The sequence below is a fragment of the Aspergillus lentulus genome (genome assembly GCF_001445615.1).
Source record: "Aspergillus lentulus DNA, contig: Alt04, strain: IFM 54703, whole genome shotgun sequence".
Classification (NCBI taxonomy): Eukaryota; Fungi; Ascomycota; class Eurotiomycetes; order Eurotiales; family Aspergillaceae; genus Aspergillus; species Aspergillus lentulus.
In genome coordinates this window covers 3,190,437-3,207,376 of record NW_028322122.1, presented here as the reverse complement: position 1 = coordinate 3,207,376, position 16,940 = coordinate 3,190,437, and the positions used below count along the sequence as shown (strand labels likewise).

General features: G+C 48.6%; 8 protein-coding genes and 1 non-coding gene across 9 annotated transcripts; 6 read left to right on the top strand and 3 right to left on the bottom strand.

Annotated features, from left to right (window-relative positions):
* Positions 1–883: 883 nt before the first annotated feature.
* On the bottom strand, positions 884–2,450 carry ALT_2330 (NAD(P)/FAD-dependent oxidoreductase; the record flags this gene model as incomplete). Its single annotated transcript, XM_033559688.2, has 2 exons — positions 884–1,792; positions 1,860–2,450. The coding sequence occupies 2 exons, from the start codon at positions 2,448–2,450 to the stop codon at positions 884–886; spliced, it is 1,500 nt and encodes a 499-aa protein (XP_033415579.2).
* A 674-nt stretch (positions 2,451–3,124) lies between these two features.
* Positions 3,125–4,480, top strand: ALT_2329 (saccharopine dehydrogenase family protein; the record flags this gene model as incomplete). The annotated part of the gene is made up of 1 exon (XM_033559687.2): positions 3,125–4,480. The coding sequence occupies one exon, from the start codon at positions 3,125–3,127 to the stop codon at positions 4,478–4,480; it is 1,356 nt and encodes a 451-aa protein (XP_033415578.2).
* A 454-nt stretch (positions 4,481–4,934) lies between these two features.
* On the top strand, positions 4,935–5,377 carry ALT_2328 (uncharacterized protein; the record flags this gene model as incomplete). Its single annotated transcript, XM_089599313.1, has 2 exons — positions 4,935–5,213; positions 5,273–5,377. The coding sequence occupies 2 exons, from the start codon at positions 4,935–4,937 to the stop codon at positions 5,375–5,377; spliced, it is 384 nt and encodes a 127-aa protein (XP_089456459.1).
* Positions 5,378–6,526: 1,149 nt separating this feature from the next.
* On the bottom strand, positions 6,527–7,192 carry ALT_2327 (uncharacterized protein; the record flags this gene model as incomplete). Its single annotated transcript, XM_033559685.1, has 2 exons — positions 6,527–7,051; positions 7,139–7,192. The coding sequence occupies 2 exons, from the start codon at positions 7,190–7,192 to the stop codon at positions 6,527–6,529; spliced, it is 579 nt and encodes a 192-aa protein (XP_033415576.1).
* Positions 7,193–8,740: 1,548 nt separating this feature from the next.
* Positions 8,741–9,948, top strand: ALT_2326 (uncharacterized protein; the record flags this gene model as incomplete). The annotated part of the gene is made up of 3 exons (XM_089599312.1): positions 8,741–8,823; positions 8,877–9,304; positions 9,389–9,948. The coding sequence occupies 3 exons, from the start codon at positions 8,741–8,743 to the stop codon at positions 9,946–9,948; spliced, it is 1,071 nt and encodes a 356-aa protein (XP_089456458.1).
* Positions 9,949–10,029: 81 nt separating this feature from the next.
* On the top strand, positions 10,030–10,145 carry ALT_r019. The gene has a single exon (XR_004500599.2). It is a non-coding gene; the product is annotated as an 8S ribosomal RNA (ribosomal RNA).
* A 1,437-nt stretch (positions 10,146–11,582) lies between these two features.
* ALT_2325 (retinol dehydrogenase 13) lies at positions 11,583–12,818 on the top strand (the record flags this gene model as incomplete). Its single annotated transcript, XM_033559683.2, has 6 exons — positions 11,583–11,655; positions 11,706–12,160; positions 12,213–12,339; positions 12,397–12,471; positions 12,531–12,635; positions 12,685–12,818. 6 exons carry the CDS (start codon positions 11,583–11,585, stop codon positions 12,816–12,818), a joined length of 969 nt encoding a protein of 322 aa, XP_033415574.2.
* Positions 12,819–12,887: 69 nt separating this feature from the next.
* Positions 12,888–13,726, bottom strand: ALT_2324 (bZIP transcription factor; the record flags this gene model as incomplete). Its single annotated transcript, XM_033559682.2, has 2 exons — positions 12,888–13,609; positions 13,669–13,726. The coding sequence occupies 2 exons, from the start codon at positions 13,724–13,726 to the stop codon at positions 12,888–12,890; spliced, it is 780 nt and encodes a 259-aa protein (XP_033415573.2).
* Positions 13,727–14,244: 518 nt separating this feature from the next.
* On the top strand, positions 14,245–15,332 carry ALT_2323 (uncharacterized protein; the record flags this gene model as incomplete). Its single annotated transcript, XM_033559681.2, has 4 exons — positions 14,245–14,323; positions 14,387–14,784; positions 14,908–15,076; positions 15,136–15,332. 4 exons carry the CDS (start codon positions 14,245–14,247, stop codon positions 15,330–15,332), a joined length of 843 nt encoding a protein of 280 aa, XP_033415572.2.
* Between the last annotated feature and the right edge of the window lie 1,608 nt (positions 15,333–16,940).

Genomic DNA, 16,940 nt, shown 5'->3' with positions numbered 1-16,940 from the left:
GAGAAAGCCCAGGCTTTGTCGAAAAGAGGTGTTGAAGTCGTGGAGGCGGATAACGATGAAGCGAGCCTCGTGAAAGCTTTTGAGGGAGCTTCGGCTATGGTTGCGAATTGCGATGACCGATTTCTTTGAGCCATTCGCCAAACATGGTCCCCAGAAGGCCATTGAAATTGAGCAGAAACGGGGAGAAAATATTGCACGTGCAGCCTCGAAGACAGCTAGACTCCAGCACTTCCTCTGGAGTACTCTTCCGGATGGCAACACTCTGACCAAAGGCAAATTTGTTATCCCACATTTCGAAGCCAAGAACCGAATCAATCGTTTCATTCAAAACGATAAGGCGCTACTTGCGAAAACAATGTTCCTTTGATATGGTTTCTGTACCGAGAATCTGTTCTATCCGATCTTCACTCCGATCTATGTGGTATGTACTGTCCACCACGTAGCTTCTAGATTGGTTCATTCAATTAATCTCTATTATAGAAAAGCGCACAGAAGTTCATCCAACTGTCTCCGGCGGACTCTTCGACTCCAATCTGGTCCCGTTGGTGATCACCGAACTAACACCGGAATCTTCGCCCATGTCATTGTGAAAAATTCACCCGAAGTTGGCGGAACTTTTCTCCGATGCTTTGCAGAGTATCACTCATCTCTCAACAGTTATACTAGTCTACGCTACTACGCCTGGCTCTCGTGCCTTTTTCTGCAATATGCTGCAGTATGTCTGGCCTAGGAACTAGGCACACATGATCGTTAGATGACAATTCCTTGAAACGCCCGTATACTAATCGCTGCTATAATATCTCAGAAATGGCATGAAAAGAATTACAGGTTCTTATTTGAATCCAACAGATGGAAGCTTCTGTTTAAGGCATCCACTCAGTAGCTATCTGGTGAAAAAGGATGCGACAGCCGCCTCCTTACCCATGTTGACCTTGTCTGTCAGACGTTTCTCTGTGCTCAGGTAGGCATCCGGGAGCCACTCTGGTTTTGGCTCTCCCAATGCCATGCGAGCAATAGCCTGGCCGGACAACCAGGCCTGGCACATTCCATATCCGTTGAAACCGGCAGCAACCCACTCACCCCCGTCAATGTTTCTGTCGCTCACGCACGTCGGCACTTTTCCCACAATCGGTAGTTGATCAGCAGTGACACCAATGATTCCAGACCAAAGTCGATGGAGTGCAGTGGCAGAGGACAGCGTATCGTTTGTTATGGGATTGGTCCACCCCTCATTGAATAACTTCTTAGGTAACAAGGTGGTAAGATTGCCAGCAGAGTCGGCACTGATGACTGAGTCGTCCGAAGAGATAAAGTCGTCCAGTCTCTGTAGGTCTCCTCCGACGAAAAGGTCGCTGGTTTTCGCATTCTGCTGCATCCAATAAAGGCCTTGTTCCACTAGTGTAGTACTAGGGTCCCAAGATTGCTTCTTGCGGAACAGAAACGAGTATGGTTGATTGCCCCATTGTGGACCTGGCTTTTGGGTTGACATGGACAGTCGGCACGGGAAAAGAGGACCTCTAAGTTTGGGTAGAAGGTGTCCAGTGAAGCCATTCACGCAGTGGAATACCTTTGCGGCTCTAACGGTCCCGCGGGGGGTAGTCAATACATAAGGGTGGGCTATGTCGGAATCCTTGGCGATAGCAACTGAAGTCACTGGCGTCGTGGTCTCGACCGTGAAACGTTCTGGGTGACATTCAAGGAGGCGCTGGAGAAGGTTTGTGATTAGCCTGTATGGCCAGAAGACCTGCGTCTTTACTACTAAAGCCCCCTTAGAGTTAATGAAGTGATACTTCTGTTGAAATGAATCAGCGTACCGCTAACAGTAGTTGATCAGCGTGCTTTTGTTATAGGACGCTTACCTTCCCTGCTGTTTCTCCATCGACGATGGCGTATTTCTCCTTAGAGTGCGGAACGGCTTCTTCGTAGGCTTGAACAGACTGGGTGGCCTCGGCGAAGCCTGCCTCGTCTTCGAAGGTAGTGACGTTGGTGACGTCTCTGATCTCGCTGACCATGTCGAGATTCTCAGCCTTAGCAATGCGAATGATCTCGTCCAGTGTAAGGTCGCAGAATAATGCGATCTGTTTGGCAGCCTCTGCACCAAAAGCGTCGACAAAGCGCCCGTACATCAGGGGCACATGGCTCAATAGGAAACCCCCATTGCGACTCGTTGCTCCGCTTGTCAGAGAGCGAGCTTCAAACACAGTGACTCTTTTGTCGCGGCCCAGATCGCTTTCAAGGATTGTTTTTGCAGCACTGCAACCCGTAATTCCGGACCCTATTATGGCGAAATCAATTTTTTGCGGCAATTCTTTTGACTGAGCATTCGCAAGGGGATGTGCAGGCTCTTGCCAAGCAGGAACAGTAGGGTTTGGGACGGGGATCCCGGGATCTTGGACGACCTGACTGGCCAATTTGGCCAAAAGCTCCTGTGGTAGCTCAGGGGTCCCCATTTTACGTTTAGGTTCAATTACGGCGTTTTCTGGAGAGTTGATAGGGTTGATCTAACTTGCCAATATGAAAAGTTGACTGAAATAGGAGGTGTCCTTCGCGCATCGGAAACAAATCAGCGAAACTTGCATTTATATGATCTCCGTGAGCTGTGGATTGCTAGAAGCTAACAGCAGCCACATGGATGCCTCTCTGGCATGTGTACAATAATACCGAATGTACGTTAGCCGACAAGTCTCTATAGCCCTAAATCGGTCGGCTGAACTCTATGGACAGCCCCGATTGCGGCTCCGCTCGGTCCCGCGCGACTCCGCGGCTTAGAATCAGGCAACAGCAGAAGTTGTAATGTTGTAACTTCTCAGTAACCCCCGTCCCCAAATCCTTCTCAATATCTCGTCTGCAATCATGTAGGCCTTGCTACGGCTGGGATGATAAGTGCCTCGGAGCCGCGGAGCCGCGGATTGACCCATAGTCTCCTCAAATTTGGTAATCCCACCGTAGCTATGGGCAATGATGGGAATTTGGATATAAATTTGTGAGGCCAATAGAGGAAGCATTGTGATTTGTCTACGTGAAAAGAATATTTTTGCACCGGTACATAGCCACGTGTGCCCAGTGAAATAGCCACCAAGACATTCGTCAAAAACAAAGCACTTCGCTGCCAACCTACTGCAAGATGGCCACTACTTCAATTGGGCGCAAGCCAGTCATCTTCGTTGGCGCCACAGACCCGATATGCGGGGAAGCTATCAGACTGTTTGCCCAAGCAAGTGACGTACCCCTCGTCCTCGCAGACACCAATAAGGATGCCCTACAAAAAGTTGCTGCCAAGCTACCCGGGAAGGACATCACTATACGAACGGTCGACCTTTATAATCCCAAGGAGCTGCGTGAAGCAATCATGGATGCCGCACTCGTGGTTCAGGGAGCACAACCGTATAATCGCACGTCAAAGCCGGTGCTCACTGCATGTATCGACGCTAAGGTGCCTTATCTCGACTATTCTGATGACGTTCACAGCACGCAGGCGTCACTCGAGCTCCACGAGCGCGCGAAGACAGAAGGCGTTCCGTGCTTTATCAACTGTGGTGCCTCGCCTGGATTGACAAACCTTCTGGCAGCTGAAATAGTCCAAGATCTCGATACGGTTGAAACACTCGATATTTGCTGGCTTGTTAGTGAAGAGAGCGGAAAACTGGGTAGAGAGGTCCTTGCGCACCTGATGGATATCACTGGTGGCCCTTGTTTGACCTGGGCGGACGGGAAGGCAACAGTTCATGAGAACTGGGTTGAGACATCATACGCCCCGGTTGTTGAAGGCTCGGTCGACTTGCTTTACGAAAGCGTTCATCCAGAGCCGATTACATTGCCCCGTCGATTCCCAGATGTGAGCCGAATTAGAACTTTAGGTGCCCTCAGCCCCGCCCCATCCAATGGCCTTGCGCGAGGTCTTGGGGCTGCCGTTAATTCTGGCTCTCTGTCTATGGATGTTGCTGTCGATTTTCTTGAGAGTTTGCAAAGCAAGTCGTCGCAGAGCTGGAGTGATATGATGGGAATAGTTACGGCGCAGTTCCGAGGGGGTGACATCACGCTTAACCAGCTATACGAGCTTGTTTACTACGGTATGGCATCTCTAAAGCCATGGAATCTTGCGCTCTGCGGCATGTTCCATCAGGTACGCAATGGTGAATGCACAGCAGGCGAGACCCTCAAGTTTTTGATCAATTCAGCAAGGGGAAAGGAAGCGCCACGTCGGAATGGCCTGCTTGTTCGGGGTGTTGGAACCCGCAATGGACGTCCTGCAGTGATAGTTAAACGAACCCCGACGGTTGACAAAACCTCCTTTCATGGGGGCGGCATGACCACTTTCATTGGCGCATCCTGTGCGGCTTTTGCGCTGTTGGCACTTGATTTGGGGACTAAAGGTCGTTCTGGCGTTTATTGTCCAGAGGACTGGGCCGACCCAGAGGAATTTTTCAAATTTATGGAGAAAATCGGCTGCCTGAGGGATCAGATAGTCGAGTCCTTATGAAAATGGAGATAATGTTCTACTGGATAACCTGGCAGCTTGACCTTCTCGTTGAAACGAGGGGATGTGGTGGAGAAGATGCTCCAGTATGCTGTGAACAAGGTTGTGTGCAGCAGTTTGGGGCAGAGCTCTTTGTTACTCTGAGCTGATTATGAAGTTACCGGATGTGATAAACAAGCCGCATGTCCAGTTGGGTGTCTCAATCCTACTGGTCCACTATTTACTTCTGTATCATGGTTGCTCCTTCGAGGATGATAAATCATCAGCTAGCAGTGATCTTGCCTCCCGCCTCTACCTAAAGTGCATCAGCATACTTCCTCAGTGGTGAGAAAAGGCTGCTGCGACCACAATGTACTTTCTTGGTGCTCTAGGAATGGTATGCTGGATCCAGAACTTCCGGTTACCAAGAGGTCAAGAAGTGTGCGGCTGATGATCCAATTCGCTAGTCTTGGTGGCCATGGAGTACCAAGACTTTGAGCTGAGCTGGACACTTTATTCCAAGGCATGTGAGCCTGCGCAGCTTCTTGACCTACACATGCTCGATAAGATATCTAGCTGTACTTCCAGCAACGCAAGTGACGAGCGCAAACGGCAAGGCTTCTGGCAGCTGATCCCGTCGCACATGGACTTCCGTGTGTTACATAACATGGTCCCCACCATCTCAGGGACTGATTGGAACGTTAACCTGCCATGGTTGAGCTACAAGCCGGGCATCGATGGCGGTGGCCACCATACTGTAAGCGCCGCCGCGTTCATTGCCAAATCGGAATGGAGTACACAAGCGCCCTTGATAAGGCCGCGCCGGATCCGTTTTTCGACCTGGAGTGCAATAGCGATGTGAGATGCAACGAACTCGAGGTAACTCTAGAGGAATGGTATCTTGTTCGTCTTTCCCTGTGACACCCTTGTTTTTAATATATGGGACCCTGCAGACACTAACTGTCCGCCTTGCAGGAAGACTGGGTCCGGAGGGATGTTACATTGGTTGAACGTGACTTACTAGCAGAAGCCCGTCTGAGTGGATTTAAATTATTGATAATCATGAATAGCCGGTCGCCATGTTTCTTTCCAACAGCCTCCTGCAGGCACTGGACGCGCGCCGTAGGGGCTGCCCGCCACGCCATCAAAGTTATGGCAGCGTTTGCCATGCCAAAACCATCAGTCACGTCCATTAAGCGGATGTTCCTACTTCGGCCCTTTGTTGCGACTTTGACCCTTTTCTAAAACTTGACAGGTCTGCAATGAGGAGCTGAGGTGCATGGATTTCGCCACCCTTAGCAAGCTACGAAATGTGCTCGCGGCTGTTCATGGGAACCAAAACCACCTAACGCCGATCCTTGAGACCATGGATTGTTTGATGCGGCGGGTCAGAGCTCGAGTACCACGCAACGTGTAGCTGGGAACGAATGCAATATTTCCCTGTAATGAGCCCTTTGGCTCTTCTATTCACTGTATGGAGAGTCGTTCAATTATTTCTCTCAAGGATGCATGGTCTTATCAACAGGCAGTATCACATAAGGATGCACTTTGTAGAATGTACTGCAGCTCGGTCAGCCTTACAGGAAATCATTATTAACGTGACTACTGTACTATGGGGAGCATTCTAAATGTGAAAGAAGCATCAGTGTTGGAGGTATCTAGTATATCTAGTACATAAGACAGGGATTGATTGAAAAGCGCAAATCCAATACTAGTATTTGATCAATTCCTCGAACAAAAAGTTTTACACGTGGGCGTCAATTGCACAAGGTACATCTTGGCGACTACCAGAGATAAAACTGTTCACCTCCTTGTCACCTCCTGTAGGTGTCCAGAATTACAGTTTGGTATAAAGTAGTATATGCTGCGCAAATTCACCATCCCTAGCCCTTAAATCAAGGGAAGATTCAGTTACCCAATTTAAATTTACTGTGCTCTCATCTCTAAAAGGAGAAAGGTTTTCGGTTTATTGGCTACCGTAGCATATACCTTGATGTATTGCTGTGCCTGTGCCGCCTGTATCTAAATATGTGCCCAGTCTCACCCTATCTGGGATAGCCGACACTCGGCTCAGGCCCCCAGGTCAATGCGCTCCTGCCAGTCATACACAAAGCGAAACTCAGCCCGCCGTTCCTCTTTCTCTATCACTATGTTACGACAGTGACGGCGCTCTCCATTGATCTCCTGAAAGCCCCAGATTTGCGTTGCTGTCCAGCCCTTAGCTACGCTAGCGGCTTTGGTATAGATCAGATTGTTCCCTCCTTCGGGGAGCCATCCTGACCTGAGAAATTTGTCTTCGATATCTTCGAGTGAGATCCAACGCGTTTCATTTATAACGCTCCCAAAAAGCCAGTCTGAGTGATCGCGGGATAGACCATCTAGGCAGTGACGCTCCTTGCTGGTGCTGACTCCTGGGGCCGACTGTTCAATATCGATATTGGTAACAGCACATGTAAGGTTAGCTGACGATTCAGCTGGCGCCTCGTATTGGCTGACTTGAATTGTAATAGGTGCTATGCGAATAATATTGCGGATGAAATAGCCGATTCCCTGAATCTGAAGGCCCAGGTCGGCTGACCCGGAGAGTTTCTTGTTCTGAATGATACATTATGCGTAAACAAATTGACCCATGGCCACATCCAGCTGGCTATGGGCTCGAATACGTCAGTTGCAGAAACTCACCTGGATCCATGTCCCATTGAGGTCCTTGGTAGTCTTGTGAGCTGGAGCGGCCATTGTTGCGGGAACGTTGAAGTGCTTTGGGAACTATTATAATAGGACGAAGTCGCTTAAGGTGTCAGGATATGTGATAAAGTGTTAGTTCGTAAGGCAAGGATACACAAACTGTTGGAATGTAGTTCGTAAGCGAAGGCTAATTGGCGAGGGGACATCATGCAGGTTACTTAATGTCTCAATATATATGCCTTCGACTGGACGGCAGACGCAAAAGTCCGACGGCCGAGGCTGTCAATTACTTCGAATAGCTGCGCAACCAATCTACTAGCATGGGCATGGCTTCTTGTGTCTACAAAGCCAATACACGGCGTGAGATTTCAACGGGTCGGAGACAAACCGGTATGCTTCAACTTCGGAGCTTCTACAATAACCCGAGCCGCGGAGCCGCAAACACATCCGCCGGGACCGTCGAACCCAAAAGTCCTTTCCATTGAGTAGTGTTTTCTCTCGTTACCAAGTAAATGTGTTAAGAGACATTGATGTTATTTCCGTCGCCAATGGCGATCTGCCGATAAACGGATGCAGAACTCCATGGTACAGCAGGTACGGGTACTATTCCGCAAAAAAAGAAGATCGTGCTTCTGTGCACCTGCTCGATCATAGGAACAGCGAAGAGTGCCATATCAGGTGACTGTGTAAACCTCTACCAGTATAAATAACCTCAGCCTCTGTATACAAGAAATCAAGAGCTAATAGAAGCTCAGCAGATGTAGACTGAATAGCTAACGATTCATTCTTTTATTTCAAGAAGTATCATATTCCTCGGCTGCAGTATAAGGCACTGGTGTATGCCCCCAGGGCCCTAGAGATCCAATGATTCAATGAATCATATAGCTTGCGGATTAATGTATAATGACTGAGCCTATACTCCGTAGTAGGAAAAGAGTCAAAAGACTAGCTAAGAGTCTTATACATACTAAGCATCTACTTAAAGAATAGAGATGGTAATGATTATCTTATACTATGATAAATTATTCTATATAACAATGTCTTACTAATTTGACTAAGTAAATTCCTTAGTATCGTTTACTAAATAAATAGCCTCTGCTATAGTATGCCCTAAGATATATACGGCTAATGAGCTAGATATAACTAAATAATATTAGTACCTTTATTGATAAGCTAGTTTATTTTTCAGTAGACCCCTGGGGTTGTCGGTATTGGTTTATGACACAGAGCACATCGATAACTGGGCTTATTAAGTTATTAAGTTATCATTCTATGTTTTTGCACGAGGATGACAATGTCAGGCCTTATTTGCGTCTCACGCTGACCCCGCGTGCCAAGGGTCAAACTTGGCTATAATAGCCGACGAGTTTTCGTATAAACAGTCAGCAGCTCCTCTGATAGTTACGAGCCGGATCTAGGTAACTTCTTATTTCAATTTTTCGCAGCCGACAATCAGTATGTCGTCGCTGTATAAATGCACATCTTGCAATGAGCTCATCCAGCCTACGAAAGGACGTCTCTCATGTGCTTCCTGCGCGCCCCGCATAACCCTATGCGCCAACTGCTACGTTGTACAAAATTATCCTCCACAGCATCAGGATGATCCCTCGCATGCAATCTCGCTACACATACATAGCGGCTTCATCCCTGTCCCTCCACCACCTCCACCGCGAACGCAGTCTGTCCGAAGTGCATATGTTCCTCCCCGGCGCCGTCCTATATCTATTTCAAACAGAGATAGCGATGTTCCGCCGAGGAAACCACCACGTCCTACAAATCCAGAACCAAGAAACGAAGAACAGGTGGAGAACACGGTGCCAGTAACGCCGGCGTCGATGAAGTCCCCGGTTCAGGGTCCGCCGCCAGAAACAGAAAGTGTAGCGAAAACCGAAGAAACTGTCCCAACTATTCCGTATGCATCGAGACCAGTATTGCAGAGCCCACCACTGGAAAGCACTGAGCCGTCTCCTCATCCACCATCTCCATATCCATCTACTAGCTGGACCCCGCTCTTCACCGAGGACATGAAACCCTCGGCTTCCTTCCTGAGGTTAATCAAAGAGCTCTTCAGCCACCTAGACCCGCAGCGCACGGGGTACCTCAGTCCAGAAGCCGTCTCTGAGTACATAGACGCGTGTGGCGCACCACCTAGCCACAATGTTTGTATGTATAAGTTTCCATCGTCCTCTTCCTATCATTACACGGCCAACCAGATAACAAATATGCCAACCTAACACACGGAAACAGGGAAAACGAGCCGCGAGAAAAACCCACAATACGGCTACGACATGGCCGACCGCGAACTAGCCGACCACTTCACGGCATACGGCGTCGACTTCGCCCTCCGTCGACGCACTCCACCCTCAACACCCGTCAATTCCCCTCTCGATCCCATGTCCTATCTCCCCGCCGCTCAGCGCGCTGCCATGGCCGCATTCATGCCCGCCCAGTCCACATCCGCGAACTCCCTCTCCGGAGGACAGAAACCCATGTTGTCATTCCGAGGCTGGACAGACCTTACAGTCTGCGGTGTGCTTCTGAACCCGTCTGCAGCATGCGGGCAGCTCAATCGCGCTATGCAGGCGTTCCAGTTGCCGATTTGGAGAGAGTGGGGCGATATTCCTCGGGATATGTTACCGCTTGCACCGTATCAGCCGGAGGTTGAGAGGGTGAGGGTAATGCTTGAGGGGGCGAGACTTAATGCCGAGCAGGAGGTGGATGCAGTTCATGCGAGGTTGAAACTGGAGGCGAGGGGAGAGCAGAATGCGTTGGATTTGTTGGATGATCGGGTTTGGGTTCGTTGGTAGTCAGCCAAACGTCATAGTACGATAGGTAAGGTTAATTAATTCCTGTGTTTACTATAGATACTTTAGTCCACACTGATACATACGACCATAGGGTGTGGAAAACAGGGCTTCCCGTCCGCTCAGCCGTACTTAAGCCACACGCCGGCCGGTTAGTAGTTGGGTGGGTGACCACCAGCGAATCCCGGCTGTTGTATGTTTTTGTTTCATTTTTGTTTTGATGATATGCTCTGGTCTGAATGAATTGTGCTCTCAATTGCCCTGCTAACTCCCATTTTGCTGAGAGATGCCCTTTATGTACTCATGATAGTCTCCCACAAAGACCGCCTCAATTACACAGGCTGGCTGTCGTTTCTCAAAGCTTAGACACAACGGAAGCCATGGAAAGATATAACTTGCAAACCACGAGCCATACATAGGTATCTTTGCATTCTGAGGACGCCCAGTGAGTGTAACGTTGGTTTGTTTCCCTAATCCATTGGGGTTTCAGAAACACTCCTTTTCATAGTAGGATGCAACAGAGCACGATCTGAATGGACTGTATCTAAGTAACGTATCAAATGCATTATATTATAGGTACTGATGCGGGAGATGGCAGGCATCTTGCGGTAACGCTTGTCTTTTGGCCGTGTGGTACACTAATATTCGGCTAACTTTCCAAAGACGAGCTATAGCATATAGTGGAATCAATTGAAAAAGCAGTTAATGAAGTAGAGCCCGGTGAGATGACTACTATTGTCTATATGCCTTAATACATAACAGGCCTCATAAGGTATTTACAAAGAGTTTAGTAGGGCGGCTTCTCTTTATAGGTTTACTGCCTGCCCGAGTAGGTATAGCACCAGGTCGCATGACCACCACATAGATATCTTCACTCCTTCCATTCCTCCTTTCTAGATAGGCGTCAGTCGATATGGTTCCAGGATATGGCCGAAGAAAGTTAGTTTTAAGTCATACACCTTAGTGGTATGTGTCTAATCTTATTGGAAGCCCTCATGTTTGCCGCCCAGCCAATCAATAGCTGGGCCACCTGCTTGTGTTCATTCTCAAGCACCCAGCCTAGTGGCGTGAGGCCAATCTGCGCCAATTACTCCGTATAAGTGTAGTAAACACATATATATGGTCTGGCTCTACCAACCTATCCCAGTTTAATATAATCGAGAATTTGGTGAATCCAATATCCTACGTGGTCGATGTGACCATGTCAATAGCCCTTGAAATCAGCTGAGACAACATCTGAGACATAGTGTCATAGCAGCAAGAGCCCCAGAACTCTGAACTGCAGAATAGCTCAGCTCATTGGGAGACCATGAACCGTTCTCCATGTCCACCAGCCGATTATCCCATCTTTAAGTATATCCTATTTCTAAGCCAGCTGTGGATCCACTGGGTGACAGCCAATTTTATGTGGACGGTTGTCCAATAAGAGGCGACGGCAAAGTGGATTCTGCAATGCTGACATCAAACTAACCGCATCTGTCATAGCAGCCTTTTCATACTTTGAGAACAAGATGCATCAGGTCAGGGTCGCTGGAAGATATAAAGCAGCAGAAACTTGCTCTGGTTTTGCAATCTTCTCTCAACTTACATTTACTCAATACGTTTCAATTATCAACTACCATTTTTCAAGAAAAACCATGGCGTCCCAGCAGATCCTGCCCTCGGAGACGATCATTCACCGATATGGTAGCTCCCTAGTTGGCAAGACAAGTATGCGGTCCCTCTTGTACCTATCAATATAATCTTCTAACAATCCTCAGTTCTGATAACCGGCGTATCCGGCGACTCCATTGCCGGCGAACTCGCCATCCAACTAAGCGCTGCAGGCCCCCATCTCCTCATCCTCAGCGCTCGAGCCGAGGAAAGAGTCACCCCGATCGTCGAGAAAATCAAATCTATAGCCCCCAATGTCAATACCAGATTCCTCAAAATGGATCTGGGAGATATGAGCAGTATTAGAAAAGCGGTTGATACCCTGCACGACATTCCAAAGATCGACCATCTCGCTTGTGTTGCAGGTGTCATGGTTCCTCCGTATGGAACTACCAAGGATGGGTTCGAGACGCAATTCGGGGTGAACTACCTGGCCAATTTCTTGTTGGTTAAGTTGCTTCTTCCAAAGCTGAGGGCTGCCGGGGCTGGATCGTCGATCATTATTGTTGCGAGTAGTGCAGCCAGGAGTGGGAAGGTTGATTTTGAGGATGTCGGGTTTGGTGTATGTCCCTCCGCACTACCCTTTATGGTGCTGATCTAATAATGTCTGACAGGAAGGCAAAACCTATAATCCTCTGGTGGCATATAGCCAATCCAACGCTGCCCGCGTCATGTTTGTGAAGTCGCTGGCGAAGAAATTGGGAGATCAGGGAATTCGCGTCTTTAGCATTGATCCTGGTGGTATGTGAAGTTCCCTCATCCATAGGAGGCCAGTACCTGGACCTGACCCGTCAATAGCTGTCCGGTCTGGCCTGCAACGTTATTTTTCGCCAGAATTTCAAGAAATGGTTGCGGGGATCATGGCTTCTGGTGGTAGGTTTTCCGCCCGTGGGGCATCCGGGTACCCGAATAACATTGACACTATCAAATAGGCCTGGTCGATCTTGATGGTAGGCCGATTGAAATGCCCCCATGGACCACAAAGTCTGAAGGAGCCGCGACTATTATCACGGGAATGATTGACCCTACAATCCAAGGTGCGCGGGCTGTCCCTTGTATTTCCTTATTGAGTACTTACGTCGCTAGGACATAACGGGGCCTTCCTTCATAACAATGCCGTGGCCGATGACGAGTTGAATAGCCACATTCTGAATCACGATAATCGGGCGAAGCTGTGGAAACTTAGTGAGCAGATGCTTCACGAGCCATTTGCTGTTTGAGGATATGTGTTGCGCTGCGTGGGAAAGATGTACTTCATAGGATGAAGACGTCAGTCTCTTTGAGAAAGTTCAATCAGATATTACAAGCATCTCCTCTCCCCGCTGCAATCTCCAGTAATTTGTAGACCGAATCACCTCGGGACATTCCCTCCATAGCCACTCCCATTTCCGAAACATCTTCTCAGATATCTCATACCCAGATGGATCCCACGCTTCACCCCAGATCAAAAGCCCGGTTGGCTGGGCACTGTCACTGCACCCGCCGAAGAGATCATCGCAAAGTTCATCCTCCGAGTAGAGAGGCAGATTGCGCAGAAGGGCGTCCCGAACTGAGGAAACGGCACATAGGTCCATCCAGGGGTGATGGGCGATGGATCTCTGCAGGCACGTGGGCTGTAAACTGGGCGGTAGGTTTGCTGTTACCGGTCCACAGATATTAAATGGTGAGATAATATCTTCTGCTAGGAGTGCCATAGTCAGGCCTATTGTAGTGGCGTTGGTGTACATAGCGCAGATGATGTTCCACTGCGTGACAGGGAGGAGTAATTCGGAGGAGAGTGCGTGGGTGATGATGCCTCTGTTGACGCGGTCGTGTAATAGATTCAAAATGATCCGGCGAGTTTCTAAGCTAAGGTAGCAGAAATGAACTGTAGCTGCGTCGTTTTCTCCCTTGGTGGGATTTTGGTTTGGTCTTAGGGACGTCGCTGTTTCCTGCGACGGGGCGATATAAACCGTCCACTTTCGAGTCGATGACCCAGATCCGTTTGATGATAATAGAGCTTTCCTTCTTCCTATAGTAGAATTTGTGAGTTATCTTGCCTTTTTGAATACCATTTTTCGTGTCACTTACGGCTGGCACGCTGATTGAGGCGGTTCTGCATTTTTCTCCGCTCTTTGGGGTCCTCCATTTCGTGTGTATCACCACGGCGCTGAAGATGGTCGGTTGGAAATCTAATGGTTGGATTTCAGAGGAATGAGGCTGATATAATGATTAAAGGAAGAAGATCAAGTAAAAGATGGATTTAGTCGAAGAGAATTGGAGACGGCGGAGGACGGACTTTAGGTGCTTAATCCCGAAACTCCGCAGCCTTGCTATAGTAATCTACAAGCCTCTGTTCGGCTACATTGCGCATCCCGAACATATCTATCGGGTACATTATGCTGTCAATATTAGAAACGTATTTGTTACTCTTGATGATAGCTTCGATGACATGACATGACTGATGGAGTGGTGCCCTTTCGCAAGATTGCAAAGCCCTCAACTCTTCCTCATTGGTGGAGACGACTTGCACCGTGCAGATGCCAGAATGGTTCCCTTCATGATATTCCGGATAGCGTTGAACTGACGCTCATATTGGTTATCTCTTCCGAATTGTTGCCCCGATGGTTTTAGCATTCTCGTCGAAAGGCAGCGAAGTCCCTCTCCATGGGGATAGCATCGAATACTTCGGTTTGGCGGACAATAGGAGCTCAACGGAATAGCATAGTCACCAACGCTCAAGAAGGTTAGCAATGAGCCAACATCTATCCTTTGAGAAGAGACTCGACGTCGGCCGTCTTCTTTACAGCTGCCTCAACGTCGTCGGGAAGGTATTCGAATCCTACCTGTCCCGTATCGGAGCGGTCCGGTGTTAGTAACCCAGACATCCTTGCTCAACATAGCATCCCTCTCGTCGTCAACCTGACCACAGTCGGCGAGACTTTTCAAGACCAGATTAACACCCAGTTCATCTACACCAGCAATGCTTTCTACACCGGCCAGGGAACCTATCTCGGTAACCCAACCGTCTCTGACATCTTCGGCAGCAATACGACCAATGTCGCCAACGACGTCAAGAACAATCTTGCCAACTACGCAGCCAAGGTCTCCGCCGCGAGCAACAGCACAATGAGCGCTGCCAACTTACTCGCCCTCTTCAAAATCCAATACGACAGTGTTTTCGAGAACCCTGCCCCTATCGCTGAGGTGTTACCTCCAAGGAGACCAACTTCTTCACCGAATACCGCGCCAGCTCCCCTTTGCGCGTGGTAACGTCCATATTGCCTCTACCGACCCCCTGCAGTAGCCCACCATTAACCTCAACTACAGATGCTGGGATGGGACATGCAGCAGCAGATCGGCTCGGGCAAATTCATCTGTAAGATCTTCGACACTGCTCGCATGAGCGAACACACCACTGGCGAATCGACACCGGGATACACCACTCTTCCCTCGGACGCCACTGACGCTTGGTGGGCTTCCTGGATCAACTCTGCAAGTAAGTCCTCCTTTCCTGCTATGAACTATGTACAATGCACATGCTAACTTATTTTCTAGCGCGCGTCAACTTCTGTCTTGTCGGTACCGCAGCGATGATGCCCCGGGATATGGGAGGTGTCGTGGATACTAATCTCATGGTCTACGGTACTGCGAACGTCCGTGTTGTCGACGGTTCAGTTTTCCAGTTTCAGGTTTGCAGTCACTTGATGAGTACCCTGTACACTGTTGCGCGCTGCAGATATTGTCAAGGCTAAGGCTGAGAATTACGGCAGACTATTTGCACAAACCGGCGAAGGATATTTATAAGGATGTTGGCTAAGATGTGCCTTGGATATGTGAATGAGTCCAGATGGAGAATCTTGTCATTCATTTGTGTAACTCACTAGACAGCGGTCTTTTTCATGGTTTTATGTTCGCATGTAAGGTGATCATTAATGGAAACAAATGGCATGTGCTTCCATGTACATTCCGTAGTCATAACAAGGAAAGTTCAGTGGCGACGACGTATGTATCCGCCGGACTAGCGAGTCCATCCATGCCTCCTAATGCAGTAAGCAGGCACTGCAGGGACAGAAAAGCTGGCCGTTTGAACTGACCCTATGACCTGAGCCTATGACCTGAGTGTAGAAAGACGTTCCTCCTCTATGGGCAGTTTGCACTTGTCTAACCGACTATCTCCAGAATTGCCCAACTAGGCCAGGGTTAAAACACCCCTTCTCGCTGTCGATTATGGTTCTTTTTACGCCTTTTCTCCGGCGTGCAGGTTGCAATCTCGTAGGGCCACCCCTGGGCTGGTTTGCCTGGCGAGACGTCAGCATGGTCAATATTAAAGAGCCCTTGAACCAATAAAGCATACCAGACGCAACCCGTAGATTTCCGGCCGAAACACCGCTTTAGGGTCTTTAACTACGGCCGGAAGAAAAAGGAAACACTTCCCTGCCGAATTGATGGCATTGTGCTGGTTGCGGTTTGGTGGTGCCAAACGGGCACTGATACCCGGAAGGTCATTGAGCTTTCCCTCATTACTAGCCATGAGGGAACTCCAACCACTGTGAGATTTGATCAAATCGTAGTGTATTTGGAGTCGCTTAGATGAGTGGTGTGACGGTTTGGGAGGATACACAAGGTGGCAGAGAGACCACAGAATGTGCTTCTATTCGCTGGTCAGGTGAACTGGGTCATGATGAAGACGTTGTATGAGGTCTTTGGATTTCTGATAATGTGGAGCAGCAGAGGTATAATTCTGAATACCAGCAGAAGGTGTTGGATGTAAGGAGGTAAATTACAGAAGATCATTGCTTGCATGTGGTCAACAGAAGGCCCATTTATGTCTGCGGCAAGTGAATGCTCTTTGCGAGCCTGTACTGTTGATTTATCTAGAATAGTTAGAGATGAGACCGAGTCCTGCTGGTGTGAATACTATCCCTCTCTGTAGCTTAGGAACTGTGAATAATTGCCCTAGGCTAGTAATATGGCGGCAAATTAAACTATTTTCATTCTTAACCGAGTGAGATCTTAGGTTTGGGAAATTCACATGACTGTTACTTGCTTGGTTGGTTAAGAAGTTATTACTATATTGTCACGGCTATCCTTTAAAGAAAGACAAACATGACTTAGAACAGAAATCCCCAACATCAATGGAACACCGAAGCCAAGGCTTTGGCTTTTTGGCAATCCCTTAAGCGCAAATTTGGAACATTTGCAACCTTTAGCCGAATTATCAAATGAATATACGGATACTCAAGACTGTTGAAGCAGAGCGGGCGAACGGCGATATGGGTTATGCAAGAGTTGAGTCTGTATGCCGGTTGGGTATCCAGGCATTTTAGTCACCCACCTCGGCAAGGACGGGGTACTGCGTA